Source organism: Drosophila persimilis, unplaced genomic scaffold (genome assembly GCF_003286085.1).
Source record: "Drosophila persimilis strain 14011-0111.01,24,50 unplaced genomic scaffold, DperRS2 tig00000000-arrow-pilon, whole genome shotgun sequence".
Lineage (NCBI taxonomy): Eukaryota > Metazoa > Arthropoda > Insecta > Diptera > Drosophilidae > Drosophila > Drosophila persimilis.
This window is the reverse complement of record NW_020825288.1, coordinates 7580514-7601353: the sequence shown is the minus strand read 5'-3', so window position 1 is coordinate 7601353 and position 20840 is coordinate 7580514. Positions and strand designations below refer to the sequence as shown.

Here is a 20840-nt window from a genome sequence, read left to right as displayed (position 1 = left end):
CTGGTTAACTTTAGGGGAAGACCTTTGACCCTTTAAGCAGTATTTCTCAACCAACCCAACCCCAAGCCAGTCCCATTTCTATTCCCATTCCCCCCCAAAGAGACTCTCCCCCTTTTTGGCGGATATTGCTCATAATATGCTCGCACCTGCTTTGATCTGGCCGAGCATTTAACCCAATGCCTGGCTGATCCCACTTAAGACCCTGGCTGAACCCGCTGAACCCCTCGGAATACCCCAGGATACCCCTGGACACCCGGGACCGAGTCACACTTGCCTAGACGATGATGTTCGGGCCTGATGATGATGCCATAAAGGAGATAAACCCGTCGCATAAAATGGTGTCACATATGCGCAACATTAATCTGTTTTGAAATTATAAAAGTGGAGAGTGCGCAACAAAGTCGGGCAAAAAATTCGAAATTAAAATAGCAACCACCACGAAAGGGCACGGCAGAGCAGAGCAGAGCACCAGGGGATGAGCACGAGTATGTGGCAGGGAGCAGGGGGCAGGAGGCAGGAGGCAGGAGGCACAAGGCAGGAGGCAACAGTGACGGCTGCGGCTTTTGTAAGCGCAGTTTACAATGTTTTCTCTCTCACTCTCAAATCATATTCATATGCAAAGCGAGAGGCAGCACAATGGCAAAAGTAATGATGCCAACACCAACCGTGACATTATATGGCAGGAACAACAGGGAACAACAGGGAATAGGGTACAGGGAACAGGGTAAAGGAGGCAACAATAACGAGGGAATTACGAGCATCAAAATGCGCAATGAAAATAAATTAAAGTTTTAAAAACAACAGCCAGAGAGGCCAACAGAGGCAAGGGGTCGGGTGGATGCCCGGATGCCCATGTCCTCTCCAATTGTGCAGACAATTTAAGGAACTTTTGTGTAGGTGGACACTCGAAATGGGAAAAAATTACAAAAGTTTTTCTGTTTTTGGGGGAAATAAGAAATTTGCATAAATTGACAGCAGAAATTTTTATATGCCACCACATAATGACCACTCGGAGCAGCTGTAAACAGCTCGTAAAAGTAATTACAGTTGCCGACAGACAAAATGGGCAAACGCGGAGGGATGCGGAATGGAAGGGGATGCGCCCCCAGGGCGGGGGTGTCACAAATGAGCGGGTGTCCATGGGTGTTTGCTCCGACTGGCCACTAATTATAGGCAACTTAAACGCAACTAATTTTCACACTTGGAAAATGATTAAAACTCCATTTGTCCGTGTGCGTGTGCGTGTGCGTATGTGTCTGTGGCTGTGGCTGTCTCTGTGAGGAGCAACAGCGTGAGATCCAGCGGGAGAACGAGCCACCAGCTTGGCCGACACCTTGGCTAATTAATATTAATTGAATTTCTTGGTCAAGCATGCGTCTCGTCCGTTCGGGCCAGGCCGAGTGCGTGGAAATCTACGCAGCTGCTGTTGGGTGCCACTCGATTGGCAAAACCCCCATAGAGGCAAAGTGCACCACTCACTTCACACCGGCTAATGCCCGGCGTAAACGATCACGAAACCGAAGCCGAAGCGAAACCCGAGCGGAAGTCCAGCAGATGAAGCGTGCTCAGCACGAACATTTCGAGGCAATTATAGTTCAATTATATTGGTCGAGAGAGCAACGGAGCGGAGGAGATATATGGCCACGCAACGGATTCAACGGTCAGCAGCGGGTCGGGTCGGGCCAGGTCAAGCAGGAGTTGACCGGCTGACAGCTGGCAAATTGCGAGGCCGGACCCACGTCAGTTGTCAGTGGGTGCAGGACGCCAGAAACTGGGTTTCCCACGCTGAAATTTGGCCCAGTGGTCCATCGATGATATTAAAAGAGTGCGTATATGGTTTTCATAATCTTTTATTTCATAATTTATTACAATTGAAAATTATGTTCAATATTTTCTTGTATTTTGTTTCGTTCTTGTTGCTCCTCTACTCTCCGCCCACCACTCCATGGTTCCGCTAGAGACAGAACTCTTCCCTGGCATCCCTCTACCATCCATCGATCTCATACAACAAGTTCAGGAATTCGTTAATTGGTTTTTTATTTCTTTACATAGAAGCTTCAATTAGTTAATTAATTTAATGATACTTTCCTTTCAATATATTTATAATTATATTTATAATTTACTTTAATTCATTCTGGCTTTAAGTCTAGCAATTTAGTTAAAGTTAATTTTTACACGCACAAACATTTATTTAATTCAATTCAATTCTCCATAGAAATATATTTATAATTTTTTACTCCAATGCATTCTCGGATTTCATTTGGTAAGTTTTCTTTTTGGTTTTTTCAAGGATTTACCGCAACTAAAGAGCTAGCTCTCCCTTTCTAACTCTCAAGTGCTTCAGGCGCACGCTCTCGCTCGCTCTCTCGCTCGATCGCTTGCTCTCTCGCTCATGTGTCTATATCTATATCTATCTCGTTCATTCTTGTTGGTTTACTGATGCTGTCGCGTGGGTAAGTTGTATAAATAGTTGTCTCTTTCGTTCTTTTGTTTATTTTCTTTCTGTTTCTTGTGCATTTTTTTTTTTAGTCTATGCTCAGGGTTGCTTCTGCACTCGGCCATTTACGATCTAGCTCTAGACTTAGGTTAAGATTAGCATTACAGTTAGTTTATAATGTACTTAAGGGGGAGGGGGGGAAAGGGTGATCTATGCAAATGTTGCGCAGTATTTACAAAATTGTCAAAAATGTACAATATTTATTACATACATTACACTCGTCGTAAATGTAGGGATTACGTTAGTAATAATAATAATAATGTTGCTGTAGCACTTAATAATCATAATATTCATAATATTTACGGCGTATACATTAAAGTTTCGAGAAAAATCACATTTTAATTTAAATTCTGACACAAAAATTAGTTCAAACATAAAAAGCCTTCCATATTCGTTTCGTATTTCCACCGATCCGCCAAGGATCGGTATGACATTCACACACACACACGTACATATTGCATTCGCCCCAAATGAATCGCTCCATCCAGCCATCTACAAGTGATTCAATTTACAAGCTTCCGTCGGACCAGACCAGCGATGTGCTGACCCCCCAAGATCTGGAGAGAAAGCAGATCAGCCCGAAAATCGAATGTAGAAAAATGCCTTTGAGTCCTATACCAAAAAGCTCATACAAAATACTTGGAAGTGCTCAGGGATACTCTCCAAACCCTAGTGTCCTAGATAGCACCCACCGCTGTCTGGTCGGACCACATTTGGTTCGTTTTCTTATGCGTTAGTGCGTATGATATATGTATAGATATATACTAATCGAGATTTATTAAAATTTAGTTACTGTATAGCTATGTATCTAGGGTTTATGTTCTCTATATAGACTCGTATACATCATTCATTCATTCAATGCTTCCACTTTTGGGTTTATTCTCATTTAAGGCGTTCTGTACAGTTTGCGTTTTGCGTTTAAACGTTCTGAAGTCAATTGTATCGATTATTTAACTACTCTTTATATATAGTCTAATAAATTACTAGCGATGCGTACTCGTACTCGTATATCGTATCGTATCGTATAGATTTCTGTTGTATATTTGGGGAAAAATGTTCGATCTGCTGTCAAATTTAACAGCTCTTGCGGCTTAGCAAATTTTGTAAATAAATTTATCGCTTCACGATAGGGTGCAAAAAATTCGCATAAAGATTCTTCATTCTTGGGTTTGGGGGATTCTTAGAGAAGTTCGTATACATTTGAGTGATTGTTTCGAGTGTGATGATTAGTTAGAGATGTGTGCTAAACAAATGATGGGTTCCCATGCAAAAGAAGCTCGAGCAGGCCAAACAATCTGTCGCTTTTGTACTCGCTTTTCCACACCTTCAATCGGTTCGTTTCGTTTCGTTTCGTTTCCAAATAAATTACTTAAATTTCGATTTGTTGCCCTCTGCATTTACGTATATTCGTTACCATTTAAGATTAATCAGATTCACAAGCAATGTAAATTCAATTCAGTTCCTTAGCATGTGTTTACACTACACCAAAAGAAACAAATCATAGGGTGGGAGGATGACATTCTCTTGGAGAATCTTTCCTCAGTGTGTTGCAAGGAAATCATAAGTGCGTTGCCCCGCTGTAAAATGAAAAACCAATCCAAAATCAAACAAATAAAAATGTTATTTTTTCAAATATTTTCTCATATATGCATTTTTGTTTTTTCATCAATAAATCATCGCTTGTACAATGGTTTGCTGTTCCGCTCATTGTTTGAATTAGTTAAATTTAAATCATTAATTAAGTAAATTTAATAATAATAATAGTTAACTAAGGATTAACGCATACAAATTAGAATACATAAATAAAAGTACAGTGTAAACGTAAGCATAATTTATTATTAATATTTACGTATACATATATTCAGAGCTACATATGTATATGCCTATGCCATTTAGTCGTTAAATCCATACATATATATAGTATATATTTTTCGAATCGGTCCATGTGCTTCAGTTGGAAAATAATACTACAAAATCCACACACAATGAAAAAAGGTCTCAAAACAAATTCCATTCAAATCAAAGGTTTCTTTCATTTTTGTTTCTTGTTTTTTGTTTTTTTGTAAAAATTAAATTCCATTTCGTTTTTTACTTAAGTGTTGCAAGGCGTAAAATTAGAAAACAATTCAATTTATTTAAAATTAATCGTCTAAAGGTAGGATCGCCTATAGATAGGGTTCTAGGTGTATCGTATCTATATGTACTCATATGTATAGTTAGTTATCGGTTTGTTTTTTGTATGTACATATACATATGCATAAAGGGGGGGCTATATAACTGACAACTGACTCGTTACATAACTAAAAAGTAACTAAAAACTAGCAAAGAATTCTCCTCTCCTCTCCACTCTCGATCTCAATCTCTCCTCATATTCCACAAATTATATGCTCATTCAAATGATTTATATTCAAAAATTGATCAAAATTTCTCCTGCTTTTTGTGTGCTGCTGGTTCTGGTTCTGGTGCCTGTTCGGGGCACTAAACAAACTAAAATCTACTCAATTTCAAATGAAACAACAAAATCGCTTTAATTTCTGGTGTGCTGTGTTTCAGTTTGCGCCTAAATTCATGCTTTAATAAAAATGTTTCATCTGCATTTTTCAACCAAAAAAATTTGCATTTCAAATTGTTGTGGCTGTGTTTGTGTTTGTGTGTATTTGTATCTGTATCTGTGTGGGTTCTGGCTTTCATTTTGTTTTATTGAACTTATAGCTAAGCGTTCCATTTTGTTTATGCATAAATATCTTCGTATTTTTCGCTTTTCTGCTGCGTTATTTATGTTTTTTGTTTTTGTATTTGTTTTTTAAGGTATACACACAAATAGTTTCATTTCTTTAAAATTGTGGTTTCCGGTGTTGCTTCTCCGATGTTGCTACTGATGTTGCTTCTGGTGTTGCTTCTGTTTCTGCTTCTGTTTTCTGCTTAGCGAATATCATTTTTTAAGATTTTACTACACTTGTTCTTTGCTTTTTTGTATTTTGTTGCTTTTCCTATAACTTGACTGATATTGCCACTTGGTTTTTGGATGGGATCGGAATGATCCAGTTCCATTCCGGGGTCCTCTCCATGTGTCCTGTTGCTGCTGCTCCTGCTCCTGCTCCTGCTGATGATGATCCGCGCTCCGTTCCGCTGGGTAGTAGTAAATTTAAGCTATGATTTTGGCTTGTTCGCTGTCGGCCAGCTGCTCGAATCCAGCGATTGGCTCAGCCGCCTGTCCGACCGCTGCCTGTCCGACCGCCCCTGTCGGCTGGCCGCTGCATTACAAGTGCTGGCCGTAGTATTCGGCAGGCGGGTAGTGCGGATAGCCCTGATGGAAGCCGGGATCGCCGGGCGGACGATGCATCATATGCGCCTGGCTGTCCATCATGTAGCCCATGGCGTCGTGCCCGTAGCCGGAGGGACCTGGATGCGGTGTATAGACTGTGGATCAGTGATCGTCGTATCGTTGTGGCGAAAGAGAAGAGAGACAAAAAAAATGCGCATAATTAGAAATTGCGGTCGAAAGGATTGCGAAAGAAGGAGAGCTGACTGGATCAGCTCTCTTAATTCTTAATTAAATCAGCGCCATTTCATAGTTATGGATATTTTTCGATCGAAAATCAAGTAATTCAGAGCGATAGTTACCTGCACGATTGGATTGATCGATCATCGGCTGGACAATTCTTCGCCGCGCATTGATGAACCTGTAAGTAGAGCAAGAAGAGAAGTCGAGACCGTTTTAGTGGCTTTATTTGTTAATTAAACACAAACCAAAATCGAAAAACGAGATAGAGTCGGTATTGGAATCGGAGACGGAGACGGGGTTGGAGTTGGAGACCAGACCCAAAGCTGGAGCTGTACCTATGAATTATGCATGAATTGGCTGGGATTTGCCGGGATGGCTGCTTTATGTGCCCAACTTAGCCATAAACCAAACCAAATCTCCGCCAGAGTCACACTTTTTGCTGCCATGCCACGGCCAGGCCGGGCTCTGGCTCTCGGCTCTCGGCTATGGGCTAGCCAGATCAATGGGCCATGCCGACTCTGGTTATGATTGTCGTTTAATAAATGCAATAAGAAATAATAAGCAGTTGATCCAGCTACTGCGTGAAGGATCAACGGCGACACAGAAAAAAAAGAGGAAAATGATTAAAGCAAAAAGCCGCCACCGGAGTGACAGTCACTTGGCTCTGACGATGTACCAGTCACAAAACAAAAAGAAAAAACCATCCAGACAACAGCAACAAAACACGGAAAAAGACGCATCGGTTACAGATACAAGGCGAGTACAAGGCCAGCAGTAGAGGCTACAGATACAGATACAAATACTCGCATTAGCCGAAAAGAACGCGGCTCAAACAGTTGAACAGTTAACGGAGGTTAATGCACTCCATGACTCCTCTTCAACGAAATCCTCTTCTTTCTCCATCTCCATCTCCGACTTGGACTTGGACTTTTCAATTTGCTGTTGATTTCTGCTGTGTTCGAGCTCTGCTCATTTTAGGGCGGAAATTGTTGCAACGCCCTGAAATCGTTTATCAAAACGACAAAATGGAATTGAGTTCCGTTGCCTTCTCTTCTTATTTCTTTTTTTTTTTGAAGATGCAGCAGCAACAGCAGACGATGCGGGGCTTGTAAGCTGCAAATCGATTTGGCCGCTGGCCCTCGCTGGAGTTGATTGGACTGATTGCAACAGAGTTCGAGAAGAAGAGATACAGATACCCGATACAGATACCCGATACAGAAACAGACACAGTTGCAGATAGAGTCTCTAACTTCTAGTTAATATTGGATAATAATGATGATGGTAGGACTCTGCAGGACATTCGGTAAGTGTACATTTGCCGAGTTATTTATGTACTTAGGCCATAATTATAACTTTTTATTTCTGCAGCTGTACGGAGTAACTAAGCGTTAATATTTAAAACTTGGCCACTGAGAAAAAAGCAAAAAAAAAGCGAAACTTTTTCGATTACCAAAGTTCCTTGGGCCGTCTGCCATCTTATTGGGTGTTAATGGACTTTTCCTCCATCTTCATATCTATCTCCAACTCTGTCTTTGCCACTGCCACTGCCTGGTCATTTGAATTGCTTCTTATGCAGTGTTTCTCCCTCCTTGATGTGGCTGGACTTGCCTCAAATTGCGCAAAATAAATACACATTTAGAGGGAGATACGCAGAAGGAAGGCCCTTGGCTATTCCCCCGAGGATTAGAGTCCTGCCAGCCTTCTTCGGCCCCTCGCCGACCCCCCCTGCAAAGGTGTCGTCCGTTAGCCCATAAATAACCAAAAGTGTCAACATTTTATTTTGCTATTTTCTGCTTAGGTTTTTCCTTTTTTCTAGGGCCATCCTCCTCACTCCATCCTCCTGCCTCCATCCGCCGGCCCTTTAGCCATCTCTCTACGCAGTGTTGCGTGCCTAAGCGAAACGGGCAGGACAGGATGGAACAGGACGGGACAGGGTCCTGCCCAGGTCCTTGCTACTATTTGTTAATTTGCAGTGTGCTTCAGTGAGCGCGAAATTCAATTTAATTGAGCTGAGTGCCTGCCCGCCTGCCTGCCCGCCTGCCTGCCTGCCGCTGGTATCCCAGCGTAACCCCAACTCGAATCAGTCCCCGATCCTGCCTCCTCCCTCTCTCTCCTTCTCTGTGGATAAAGCTCTCACACATTTTTCGCTAGATTTTATTATGGCCTGTCCCTGCTTAAAAGCATTCCAGGGCACATCGGAGCCGGCCAAAGCCAGCTGCATAAAAGATTCAGCAAACGCTTTTAACTTGCTCTCCAGCTTTCTGTGGCAGCCCCTCCCCCCCCTGCCGCTCTACCCAACTCTCCATCTCCATCTGGCAGAACTTCTTTCGTATTTGCAACTGCACGAGGCAGCTTAGGCAGCCAGCCCTGTCTTGTCTTCTGCATTGGCTGTGGCACAGAGTGTCAAGTTCTGCAGCATGTCGCATAATGTGTAAAATTTGATGAAGTTGCCTCCTCTCTATATCTTTTTCTTTGTCTCTGCCTCAAGCCTAATGCACTTCTGGATCTCCCTAGGATTTGGCTTTCAGTCTCCTTCTATCCAACTGCCTGTCTGTCTGTCTGTCTGTCTCCTGTTCCGTTGCTTATGGGGCTGCTGTAAAAGGTAACAAGGCCCATAATTTTGTTTGCCACATTCTTTTCACCTCTCCGGCCTGTGGCAGGTTGACTTTGCCACTCTCAACTCTATTTCTGTGGCGTGGGCAGTCGCCTCAACCACTGTGTGCTCTGAGCCCCAGAGCCCCCGGGCCGCACAGGCATAAAGCGGGTAAGTAATGTATTATGATCTTAATAAAGCAGATAACACCATTTCGATCTTGATCTACATCTTTTTCTTTATCTCTTAGCCGTATCTGGTACTTACCAATTATTCACTTGCAGTATCGTTAGGCCTGTATCCTGGGCCAATTGTTTCTTCTGGTCCTCCGAGGGGTAGGGATGCTGCAATTGGAAAACCCAGAGAAAAACAATTTAATAAACAATCCATAATTAAATCCAAATAAGGAGAATGTTTTGGGGGGAGGGGTAAAAACTGCTACAGGCCAAAATTTACAATCTATCTATCAGGCAGGGAGGGGTGGAGGGGGGGCTGAGAATCGATCAATCATTGCCAGCAAACAGCCACCATAAAACCGAAATGGGAACCTGTCACCCCGGGACCAGGGCTTGGGACCGCCTCTGCACTTGAAATGCTGCACAAGAGAGTGTATTTTTCGGCTGTTGTTTTTTATCAGACGAGAGTGCACTCCTTATCAGTAGTGCCACTCAAAATGTCCTCAATTTGCTGCCGCTGCCGCTGGCCGGGCTGCACAGTGCGTGCGCTTGTCTAGCGCCAAATGGGCAAACAAAGGCCATGGGGAGGACTGCTTGGGACTGGGTCTATGACAGGGGCTACTTCCCCATAAATCTTGCAGTCGACCCGCCGACACAGTGGCGTCAGTGTGCAAACAAACCGAACACAGAGCCCGAGTGAAAGTGCTTCCCTCTCTGTGGCTGTGGAGCTGTGGAGCTATGGAGCTAGGGAGCAGCTAATCTAATCGTTTGTCCCGGGGGCTGGCGCTTATTACAATTTGTTTTATTTGCTTAGTTGTTGGCTGTGCACTTTCTGTTGACTCAACGATTCCCATTCAACGATTCCGATCGCAACACACATTTTCACTGTACTAATGATTGTTTCGGCGAGGGGTTCTTGAACGCAGGCACCGGCACCTGGCTGGCTGTCAAAATTTCTAAGGATCTCTGGCGGAAGTTGCTGTCAAACGGTTTGGCTTTGTTTCGCCCTCGAATCGGGGCATCGCTTTGCGCGTGCTCCGACTCCGACTGCGACTCCTGTCTGAGGTCCTGCCTCTGGCTCCGGCTCTGGCTCTGGCCTTTGTATTAACCCTTGATTGCCGCAACGTTTCCGGCAGCTGTGGGCGTCGCTTCAGCTTTTGGCACTCGTCACTGACGACTGGAGTGGAGTGCTCCGACGATAATTGTGATTCTATAGAGCCCTATCCGAGAGGGTTGTCTGCCAATGCAATTTGCTTGGGAGCGGAGCTAAGAAATTGTTTGGAAATTTACGGTTTTATGTCTTGCCCTCCCCCTACCCCCTCCCCCCACGAAAATATATGAACTGTCGTCTCATGTATTGGAGGTTACATAAGGATTGCATGTGGCATGTATTCGATGGCCAGTGAAGAGGAGAGTCGTAGCCAGAGTCGCCAGCAATTCCAATCGAAATGTGCAACGCTGCACATCCTTGTCTCTCTCTGTCTCTGTCTCTGTCTCTGTGTCTATCTCTGTGTCTGTGTCTGTGTCGCCTGTCTTCGTCTGTCTGTCTAACTGTCTGTCTGTGTGTATCTGTGTGTCACTGTGTGCCTGCATGTCCTGCCTGTCTGTAATGCAATTTAGTAGCCGTTGTAGTCCTGCCCTGACCACACACTCCTCCACACCTCCAAAGGCTTGGCCTGTTTGGTAGCTCCTTAAATGCATTTGCCTTATTGTTTGTGTTTAATAAATTTTACGTGTTGTCTTGTTGCTCCTGCCACTGGCCACTGGCGCTGCCACTGCTGCTGCTGCTTCTCTTGTTCGTGTTGCGTTGCGTTGTCTTGTGTCCTGCCCCGGCAGCAATATTTGTTTGCTGTCTTGGCCAGGTCGAGGCCATACCCCATCGCTCCCTCTGCCACGCCCGCACTCTGACTCTGGCCAACAGCAAATACCAAAACTATATGAAATTTGCGTATTGACAAATAAACGTAGAAGCCATGTAAATACAATGGACATGCCAATGGCAATGTTCCACCTCCTCCTGCTCCTCCTGCTGTTGCTGCTGGTGCATTTGGCTATATTCCACTCCACCCACATACTTGTATATGTGGTGTATAACCGTAAAATGTCTAAGAAGTCAGAAGGCATAAATTACATGCAGGTAAATTAAAACGGAATTTATAGCATACTTTGTGGCGCACATCTATTTGCAGAGATGGCTCCAGGGAGGTGCCGGAGCAGCCTGGTTATTGATTTGATATTGCGGACAACAAAAGCCAAGACAGCTGCCAGTGACAGGGCCAAATGCAGGCTGAGATCGTTGTGGTTTTGAGCGGAAAGAGCAGCCAGTACACGTCTTTAGATGGCTTAATAATCACGACACTTTGTCTCCAGAACTATCCCACATTTACATACGATATATGTACTTTTATCACTGCTGTATTTGCCAACAAGTTCATTGACTTCTCCCGCCTCTCTTCCTGCCTCAGAATAGTATGCATTTCATTTGCAAAAGCTTTCAATTCCACGCCTACGGATATCCCCGGGGCTTAGAGCACTTTTTCCCCTGAATCGTCGTCTCTTTAAGCGTTTTTCTTTCAGCTGCACTTTGTTGCACCAATTAGACTAATGAAAGCAATTATGCATTTCGCACACACACACACACACAAAGCACACAACCACAAGAACAGATGCTCGTACACGGGCTGTACACTGTAGACCGGCGAGTGCATAACATGTCAAGTAGAAACAAAGTCCATTTGGTTTATTAATTTACCATACGACAAAATAATTAATTACTGTCACGCCTTTAAGTTGCTTTTGCCATGTCGCCCCAGCCCCCAGTCCCCAGTCCCAGTCGCAGTCCCTAGCCGCCCCCCTCTTCTCGTCTCTGCCACTGATTTCTGCTGTCTTGCTGCCTTGCTGCCTGGCTGCCTGGCTGCCTTGTGCCTTGCTGCTGTCTCTGTGTCTATGTGGCAACTTAACTCGCTCCACTTTTTCCAACATATTTTCACTTTGTTGTGTGTTTATTTAAACTTGGCAAATGAATTTAAAACAATCATCGCACAGAGAGAGAGAGACAGAGAGAGATACTCCTTTCCCCCTGCTGACAAGTGGCAGGCAGAGGGACTGGGATTGTGGCAGAGACACAGAGGCTCCCCCTCTTCATTGGGCCTCGGCCTGGGCCTGGGCCTGGGCCCAATGATGTCAACATGACTGCAGCGCCGTGACACATGGCACAACAAGCCCAAGAAGTCGAGGCTGGCCCCGGCTCGGTAATGCACACACGTACAGCCACAGAGCCACAGAGCCATAGAGCCAGAGCCAGAGCCAGTGAGACCAGACCAGACCAGCGATGCCGACGCCATTAACAACGCCAAATGCGACGCCATTTGTGAAACAAGCAACAACAACAACAGCAAATTGCAACGACGGCGTTGGCGGCGCAACGTGAAAATTGCATTGCCACAACGAAGAAGGCGACGGCCTCCGCCTGTTGGCCATTATGAAGATTTTTTCCGTTGCACTGCATGTCTAAACAAAGCCAAATGAGTGTTTCTCTTCCACTCTTGCACTCTGTGTGCCCCAGGGGCGCGGGGCAGAAGCGGCACAGATAAGGTGGGTGAGAGAGGGAGAGCCGCCGAGCACTAATCGCAATGTTGTCCCCATCGCCAACCTCAACATGTGGCAGGGAGAGAGCGGCAGAAAAGAATCATAATAATTTGCAAAAGCCACAGGAACGGGGCATTAAGTTATGAAGATGCCCTACGCTTGGCAGCAGGTCGTGAACCGCCGCCGGAGCCGAGAAGGGGTCAAGGAACAGTCAAAGGTTCATGTGGACGTGGGGGTCTCCCATCCGAGAGATACAAGACTTGGATAGTTTTGCTTTTATTTCTCATTTTTAATTGGAAAGTGCTCCAGGGTAGAAAAGGGTTGACGGATTGTTCAAAACATGTGGCTCCTTTCAACACTATTCCATATCCCATCTAACCAGAGCGATAATTTCCATTGAAGATGGGGAATATATTCATATATATATTCTTCTCTGCCTTTATTATCTTTATTTCTCTGATTGATGGATGTACTTCATAGAAATCTCATCAGAATCCTCCTCTTCTCCTTCTCTCGTAGCGCATCGCGACTTCGACTTGAACCGGCACCATAAACATGCCACACACTAAGCGCCGTTGCAACATGACTCGCTGACAACAATGCAACTCTTTCACCGCTGCTGCACCTACCTAGCCCCCTACCTCCCCCTTCAACCACCTCATATCTCGCACTATGGCTTCCTTTGGCCATTTTGCCATGGCTTAACGTTTCGCGCTTTGCGCAGTCTTTTTTTCGGGGGTTGCAACGGCAACGGTTGCCGTCAAAACGTAGGCCCAAAACGGAGCCAGACAACGGCGAAGGCCGGAAGAAAATTGCATGAGAGGCAGGGGACGGGGGCAGGGGCAGGGGCAGGGGCAGTAGAATGTGAAACGGGAATGGGAACGGACCTGGGGCATATGGGCACATGGACACATGTGGCTGGCTGTTCGAGTAGGCGGAGCACGCGAAATTAAACTTTTTTTTTCCTTTTCCTTCTTTCTTTATTTTTTTTTTTTCTGTGTGGTGTTTGCCCGTTGGTGTTGCTGCCGTCCGTTGCCTTGGTTGCAAGTTGCTGTTGTTGCTGTTGTTGTTGGCTGTCTGCAATGCGCGCCAAATGTAAACAAAATATTTGCGCGCCTGCCATAATTATGGCAACAACACTTGCAACAACAGCAACAACAACAACAACAATCAGCAATAAGCAACCAAGCATTACCCTCAATGCTGCCGCTGTCTGGCTGCCTTTTGTTTTTTGGTTGGCCAGTCGCCGCCGCTAACCCAGCCCCAAGTTGCAGCCCCCCCTGCCACACTGCCACACAGCCACACAGCCATGCCATGCACTTCATTAGCACCATCATTGGAGTCGTCGTCGTCGTCGTCGTCGTCGTTGCGGTCTTATTAGGGGCCTGCAACTGGGTCTGGGCACTGGGGGGTTCGGTTTCTTAACGACATCGTCGCCATTGCCGACGACACATATCCGTCATGGCCGCCGTCGCAATACACTTGTTAATTATTTCAATTGAACGGCACTGCTTTCCCCTTTGCCACCCCCTCCCCACCCCCCTGCTACATTCAACATTCGATACTATAAGATGGTGATAAATCAAACACTGCCAAACATTGCATTATCTCAAATCGAAGTCTTTGAATACGAAATTAAAGTTTCCAACGCATGGGATATGTCGAAAAACCGGCACAAAAACGAAAGAAAACAATTTCCCTAATGCGTTTGAAAAACTGTTAATGGCATTAAGCCGGGGACAAACGGAATCAGTCAAGGATATGCAAGCGCCGCCCGTCGCCTGCCTCCTGCCGCCTGCCGCCCGGCCTCGGCCCGAGGCTGAGGCTGCGGCTGTGGCTGTGGAAAGTCGAGACGCTGCCGCCGGGCAAACATGAGTGATGCGCCGATTTAAACGGCAATTCATCAATGTCAGCCGTGGGGTGGGTGAGGGTGTGGGTGTGGGTGGTTGGGCTAATGCCGCTTCCGCTGTTTTCCTTTCCCAGAGGGTGGCTGGGTGCCACCATTTTAAACTGTGCTAACTTGGATTGGTCCTGGTCCTGGTCGTGGTCCTGGCCTCAACTTTAATTTCCGATTTGCTTGCTTATCGCCCTCTTCTGCCCAGAGTCTGGACAGGGTCTGGGCGTTGGTCAGCGCTGCTGCTGCTGCTGCTGCTGGTCGTTAGCTTTGGCCACACATTTACAAAATTCCATTAAGATTTTTATCATTTTACATACGCAGCCAGCAGACAGCAGTCGCAGCCGCAGCCGCAGATACGGCAAAAAAGAGTACCCCAGCTAATGGCCAAATGGCCAAAAGAACGTAGTTTGAACTTCCTTGACCGGCGAGCATAAAATCTTATAGTTTTGTTTTGCCTTTTTTCGGTCAAATCAACCCTTCGTGTACCTTTGCCATTCGGACATCCTTTTTTTTTTTGGTCCCTTCAAAGGATTCCGGCATCCTTCTGCTTAACATAAAGTGGCGCATAACAAATCTGTTTATTTGTATTACACATCCGTTGGACTGGACTTCCGCTGGCCAGATCTGAAGGCAACTTTGAACTGCAGTTTGAATAGTTTTTGCCTCCGTTTTGGCAATTTGTTTTTACTGCCGCATTCAGGCCGATGCCGATGCCGAGGCCGAGGCCGTTTAGCCAAGCTCTTTGATGGCCCCAAATGGAAATCTAATTGGACGCGATGACCGAGCAAAGAAGCTGCCTTTCAAAGGGTATTCTCGTATTGGGATGTCGTAAATGGGATGCTTGGGTCTTAGAGTGAATGGACTGCGGATAAGGACTTCGATTGAGTCACGCAGTTGAGGTTTGCCAAGTGGTTGGCCGTGCCCCACAATCTTGTTTGCATTTGCCACCCTAATGGCCATATAATCAAGGTTCCAATGGCGCCTCGCCTCGCTGCTATCGTTTACATCATCGCCCGTGCAGCTCCCAGGCCCACCCCATTGACGCAGGCCATTCATTGGGAGGGAGCCAGTCCATGAGGTAAGGTAATCTTATCAACCTGCCACGCCACGAAAAAAATACCCACTAACTACAAAGTGGGCACTGGTGCTCCCTCCTCTTATCAGTTGAAGCAGCAGTCGCTGGGACTGGGACTGGGACTGGGGTTGGGGCTGAGGGTGGGCCTAGGCCTAGGCCCCAGCCAGTCAGAGATTCCCGTGGAGATCCCGATAACATCTCTGACGTGTGTGCGCCCCATTGGCCGGAATCTGGGGGGGCTATGGCTACGGCTATGGCTATAGTTTGGACTCACCGTTAAATGCTGAAACAGCCACGCTCTCAATATGTTGGTTGCTACTTTTGGGAAAATGCCACGTTTCTTTTGGTTCTTTTTGCCGCTCGAGTCGTCGTCCTCCTCGCCGGTGCCCTCGCCACTTCCTATGCTGGCGTTGCTGGCATCACCTGGAAAAAGGTATAAGGAAAAGAAGTTGCAAGAAAGATGAGTACACTGCTCGCTTGGGTTCTGTTCTACGTTCTATGTGTTCTATGCGTTCAATGCCTATGTCAATGTTGTCCCTGCTCCACACTCTGCCACACAGCATCCATGCAACCATGGGAGGGGGAGGAGACGTGTCTCTGGTCTCTCTGGTGTTTGCTCTGCTGGTTTATGGCTGTTTGTCAAGTAGGCATAAAATTACTTTACTAGCCATAACGATAATCATATGGATGACATTGTTTGTGGCTGCCGTTCAAGACACTGCAGGTCACCGGACTGGATCTCTCTCCGGCTCTCTGGCTCTGCTTTTGCCTCCGACTTGGTCTTGTTTAGAAACAAAATTAATATTTGTCAGGGGTCGACTGTTGGCTGTTGGGAGCTGCCTTGGCTCTGTCTCTGTCTCTGTCTCTTTTGGTAATGTTCGTGCATAATTTTTGGTTAATTTAAATTTTCCAGGCTTTTATCTTTTGGCTTTTGTTTGCCATGGCCAAATCCCTTTCCCTTCTCACACCCACACCCACACCCACACAGACAGAGCGTTTCCGCTTTCGGGCTTTGTTTTCCCTCTCATCATCATCATCAGCACTAGATCTCTTTGGATTTTGTATATTTTTGTTTAATATTAAGTATGTTATTTGTGTGTTTACCTAAAGTTTTAGTTACACTTAAGTAACTCAAATGGTAGCCCCTCAAACAGGAAGCCCAAATCGCTGCGCAAATGCAAACAAAATAAACCAGAGACTCCACTCCACTCCGCTCCGCTCCCACCCCTAATCAGAGCATTGCATAATTTCACGCTGCTCGGCATACCCTTGCTCTGCATTCCACCCCATCATCATCACCATCATCGTGATCATCAGATTTCGGGCCAAAACAAATATTTCCCAACACCAAACATGGTGCGCTGCGTCGCCTATGAATGTCTAACTTGGCAGTAGCCATGAGGCCTACCACCACCACCACCACCACCACCACCACCACCACCTCCTCCTCAGATCGGTTCGGTTCGGTTCGGTTCAGGTCTGTGTTCCTTGAGTGGTTCATAAATTTTCCATGCTTTATCTTTTGCACAACACCTTTGGCATTTGCTTTCGCTCCACCTTCACTCTGGCTGGTTTTCATTAATTTTTCAGTTAACTCATTCATTAATTTTCACACTCGCAGGGAAAATCGTATATGCACAGTAGCCAAACACACACACAGACATGCACAATCGGACCGACACAGACACGGACACAGACGGACATGGTGGCAGACTTCACGCCATTTTGCGTAAACCGGAAGTTGGTTTTGATTAATTTAGTCGCCGATGGAGACGTTCGCTCATTCGTTCGGGACAGAGAGGTGTGCTTGATTTTCTAAACATACCATAAAACAAAAGCTGATGGTGGTGGGCATACCAAATACGAAAAAAAACATAAACCAGAAGAACATCATACGCGCCTGAGAAAGAGCAGAACAGTGGATACCCTCCTCTGGCCCCAACAGAGCCACTAACCCCACACCGGAAAAACCCTCCGAGAGGAGCCCAAAGAGAAGCAGAAAAAAGGCGCATTGCATTAAAAAGTTGTAAAATTAATTTACCAGAAACTTCCAAAAAAAAAAAAGAACAAAAGAAGTTCCCAAAACAATCACTTGTTGGACCCTTTCTAGCGCCTCGCCCGCTCCGCTCTCTGGGTTGCATAATTTAGCAATTATGGAAATGCGTCGCCCCAATGAGATGGGAGCTGAATGACCAACCGAATCTGGCCAAATCGGAGGGCCCTGAGCCCTGAGCCCTGAGTGTGCGGAGGAGTCCATTACGAGGAGAGTGCGCCCGCTCTTCTCGGGCTTATCGAAGCCTCGCTCTTTCGCTCTCTGAGCTGCACTTTAGCCGGGCCAACAACGCATTGAGCAAATGCTGCTAGCTGCTAGCTGCTAGCTGCTGGCACTTAACAACTTCATTAAAAGTTGTTTATGATCCTCGAAATTGATTATTCCACTCGTACGGAAAGCGGAGACGCGAGACTCCGGAGGCTCCGGAGGCTGGGGCCAGAGGAGGCCACGGACTGTGGCACTCAAATCGCGACGGGCGCGCGCTTAAGAAAACATGAAATTGATTAATGCATTTGCCTGCAACATGGTCAGGAGACGGAGTTGCAGATGGAGACGGAGACGGAGATGGAGTTGGGGCTGCTACGAGACGACTGAAGATGGGCATGGGCATGGGCATGGGCATGGGTTGGGACTGGTATCTGCTGGTGATATGTAAATTCCTTCAAGTGGATTGCACTTTACGCCGACGACTCTCGATCCACCGCCTCTCGTCTTTCGTCTCTTCTCGAAGTAATTTCTGTGTGTGTGTGTGTGTGTTGGATTTCGGTTTGGTGTGTGCTCCCATTTCCATTTCCAGACCCAAACACAATTAATCTTTGGCAAGAGCCGCATCTTCGGATCTTCGCATCCCAGCCCCAAGACTGCTGCTTATTATTGTTATAATAACGATGTGCAAAAGCACTTGTGCCACTTGAGCGGGGCACTCGTGTAACAGGGAGATTAGGACGGTGCCCGGTGCCCAGTCCCCAGTTTGCAGAGGATCGGATCGGTGCGTATCTGGGGCCGCCGCCAAGTGCCTCGGGATTCGGGGTTTGAAGCTTTCCAAAGTGCTTTTCGCTGTACGGCGCTGTACGGGCGAGACCGAGACCAAGACGATAAAGCCGCTTGCATTTTTCTTTTAATTGAATTGTTAAGCGCAGCGCAAAACTTAATTAATTTCCACTATAACTTTGTCGACTTTATGGGGGCCCAACTCCGACTCCAGCTCCACATCGACCGGCTTCTGCTGCCCCTCAATTCCCAATAAGTTGTTGCTGCTGCTGTTTTTTTTTTTGGGGTGGAGGTTGGGTGGCGGGGAAGGGGGAAATAAATTTGATGCCGTCGCAATTTTCGTTGCCATTTCTGTCGTGGGCGGCGGGTGGTGGTTCGCTCTTGTGGCAAGCATTTTTATTTATTATTGGCTTAAAGGACGAAGGATGCAGGAACCAAAGACGCCATTTCAGAGGCAAACAGACAGACAGACAGACATGTGTGCCTGTGTGTGTGTGTGTGTGTCGGTATTGTTGCAAGGAACCTCCAGAACCAAAAAAAAAGAATAGTTTCCACAGTTGTTGGTGGACTATGCTCTGCTTGCCACATTTTCATGTTTGTTTTCTGTACTTCGTTTTCCTTTTTTTCCTGCTATTTTTTTTGCGTTTTTGTTGCTGCCTTCTACAATTGCGCAAAATTCCAATTTGCAGTAAATTTTGCGATTTTTCCTTTATACTGACATACAAAACATTTTTAGTTTCCTGCTGGCTTTTCCTTGCCCCCACCACCACCCCTCTCTTTCTTCCAGGGAATGCAATTATAGAGTAAAGCTGACAAAACCCAAACCAAATGCTTGGAGAAGGTCCCACGATTGATTAAGATTTCTATACAGATCCTTTAGCCTTCAATTAGGTCCCAAAATGTTTGCTTTTTGTATGAATTTCCCTCAGAATAATTCGAGAAATTGTAGAAATAAATATCTATGGATTCTGCATAAAATTCAATAACAAAATGCACTTTCCGGACAGCAAAAACAAACAAATTGCTTTTCCAATGTACAAGAAACAAACAGAGGGAAAGAGGCAGAGACAGCCAGTGAAAAACAGAATGAAATCGAAGGAAGAGCGACTCCCACTCTTCTGGCCTGGCAAAATATTTCCAAACTACTTGACTGTGGGGCTCGAGAGGGGGGAGGGGGAGAGGGTGGATTCCGAGCAGTTTTCAATTAGTTTTTAAATAAACTTTTCCTCACAAAATGAAAAACGCCAAATGCTCTCCTGCCCCCCCCCCCCCCCCCCCCCCCCCCCCTAGCCGCGCACTTGCCACTCGCCCAAAGAAAACTTTCCATTTTCGTGGCGAGTGTGAGTTTTCCCCATTTCAAACTGTTTTTGCGCCTGGCGCGTCTTTCAGGGGGCCCCGGCATTTGTTTATACAAATCCATGCCAATCGTCTGTCAATCATTTTCCAATAGGAACGCACCGAACCGGGTCGGCCCCAGAGAACATGGCGGAAGTCTGCTTAGGCTCATCGACATGGACCGGCCCCTGTGCATGTGTGTGTGTGTGTGTGTGTGAGTCGAGTGCTTCGGCCTGGGCGGCGGCCTGGCCAACAACTAATTGAGTTCTGCTTTAAATGATAATAAACAGCAGCGAAAGCAGCAGCCAGGAACAACAGCAATTGTCTATCTGCTATCTGCTACGTGCTACGTGCAGATTGCGACTTGTGTGCCTTCGGGTTTGGTAATTGAATTCAAAACATGTCAAAAGAAATCAGCCAGAAACGCCTTGGGTGGCCACTCCAGGCCAGCAGCCAAGCAAAGCAGTGTTGGGGCAACGTTTTGTCACAAGAGGCGAGCCCCGGCTTCAGCTTCAGCTGCAGCTCAGCAAACACTTCAGGCCCGAGGCTCTGGCTGTGTGCTCTTCAAGTGTAGGCAAAGAAGCTGCGCTTGAGCTGAGCCTCCAACTTGAGCACTTCAGCAGAGGCAGCCGCCACACACATGGCTCACAAAAGCTAAGAAAAGGGCGTCATCATCATCAGCCAACAACAGCAACACAGCTCGGGTGATTGTCAAGTGGGTGGCTGACTGAACAGCAAACACTCGAGCCGGGATCCAAAGTGAGACCTCCAAAGGTGTTGGCGCGCTTATTAGCCACCAGAGCCGCCCGCTGCCCGCTGCCTGGCCATGATTTATGTGGCTTTATTGAATCTCTACAGTGATAAAGATCTGCGATTAATCTAACTTTAGTCGGGATCAGCAGTGACAATTATACAGCCAGACACAAGTGCACAAATGATCGGGCAATTAATAAAGCTCTCGATACGACTTAATTAAACATTGAATAATGTTCCACGCGCTGAACTCTGCTTTGATCGGGGCTCCAATTGACATGATCTATTGGCTACATTCTAAGAGCCCTGGGCACGAGATTTTCCCTCCAGTCTGGGCCAATTTTCCTGCCCAGTTTTCATGGGCGAATCCCAAAAAAC

The 20840-nt window shown here is 46.3% G+C and overlaps 1 protein-coding gene across 2 annotated transcripts in view; it reads right to left on the bottom strand.

The window, feature by feature from the left end:
• Positions 1–4369: 4369 nt before the first annotated feature.
• The window catches only part of LOC6588098 (homeobox protein homothorax), a 106310-nt gene continuing 89839 nt past the window's right edge, over positions 4370–20840 (bottom strand). For both annotated transcript variants that reach the window (XM_026990737.1, XM_026990744.1), the window contains exons 11-14: positions 15606–15754; positions 8863–8939; positions 6122–6180; positions 4370–5917 (exon numbers count right to left, since the gene is read on the bottom strand). In XM_026990737.1, the coding sequence (XP_026846538.1) occupies positions 5757–5917; positions 6122–6180; positions 8863–8939; positions 15606–15754 (446 nt within the window). In that variant the 3' untranslated portion in view covers positions 4370–5756. The remainder of the gene's footprint in view (positions 5918–6121; positions 6181–8862; positions 8940–15605; positions 15755–20840) is intronic.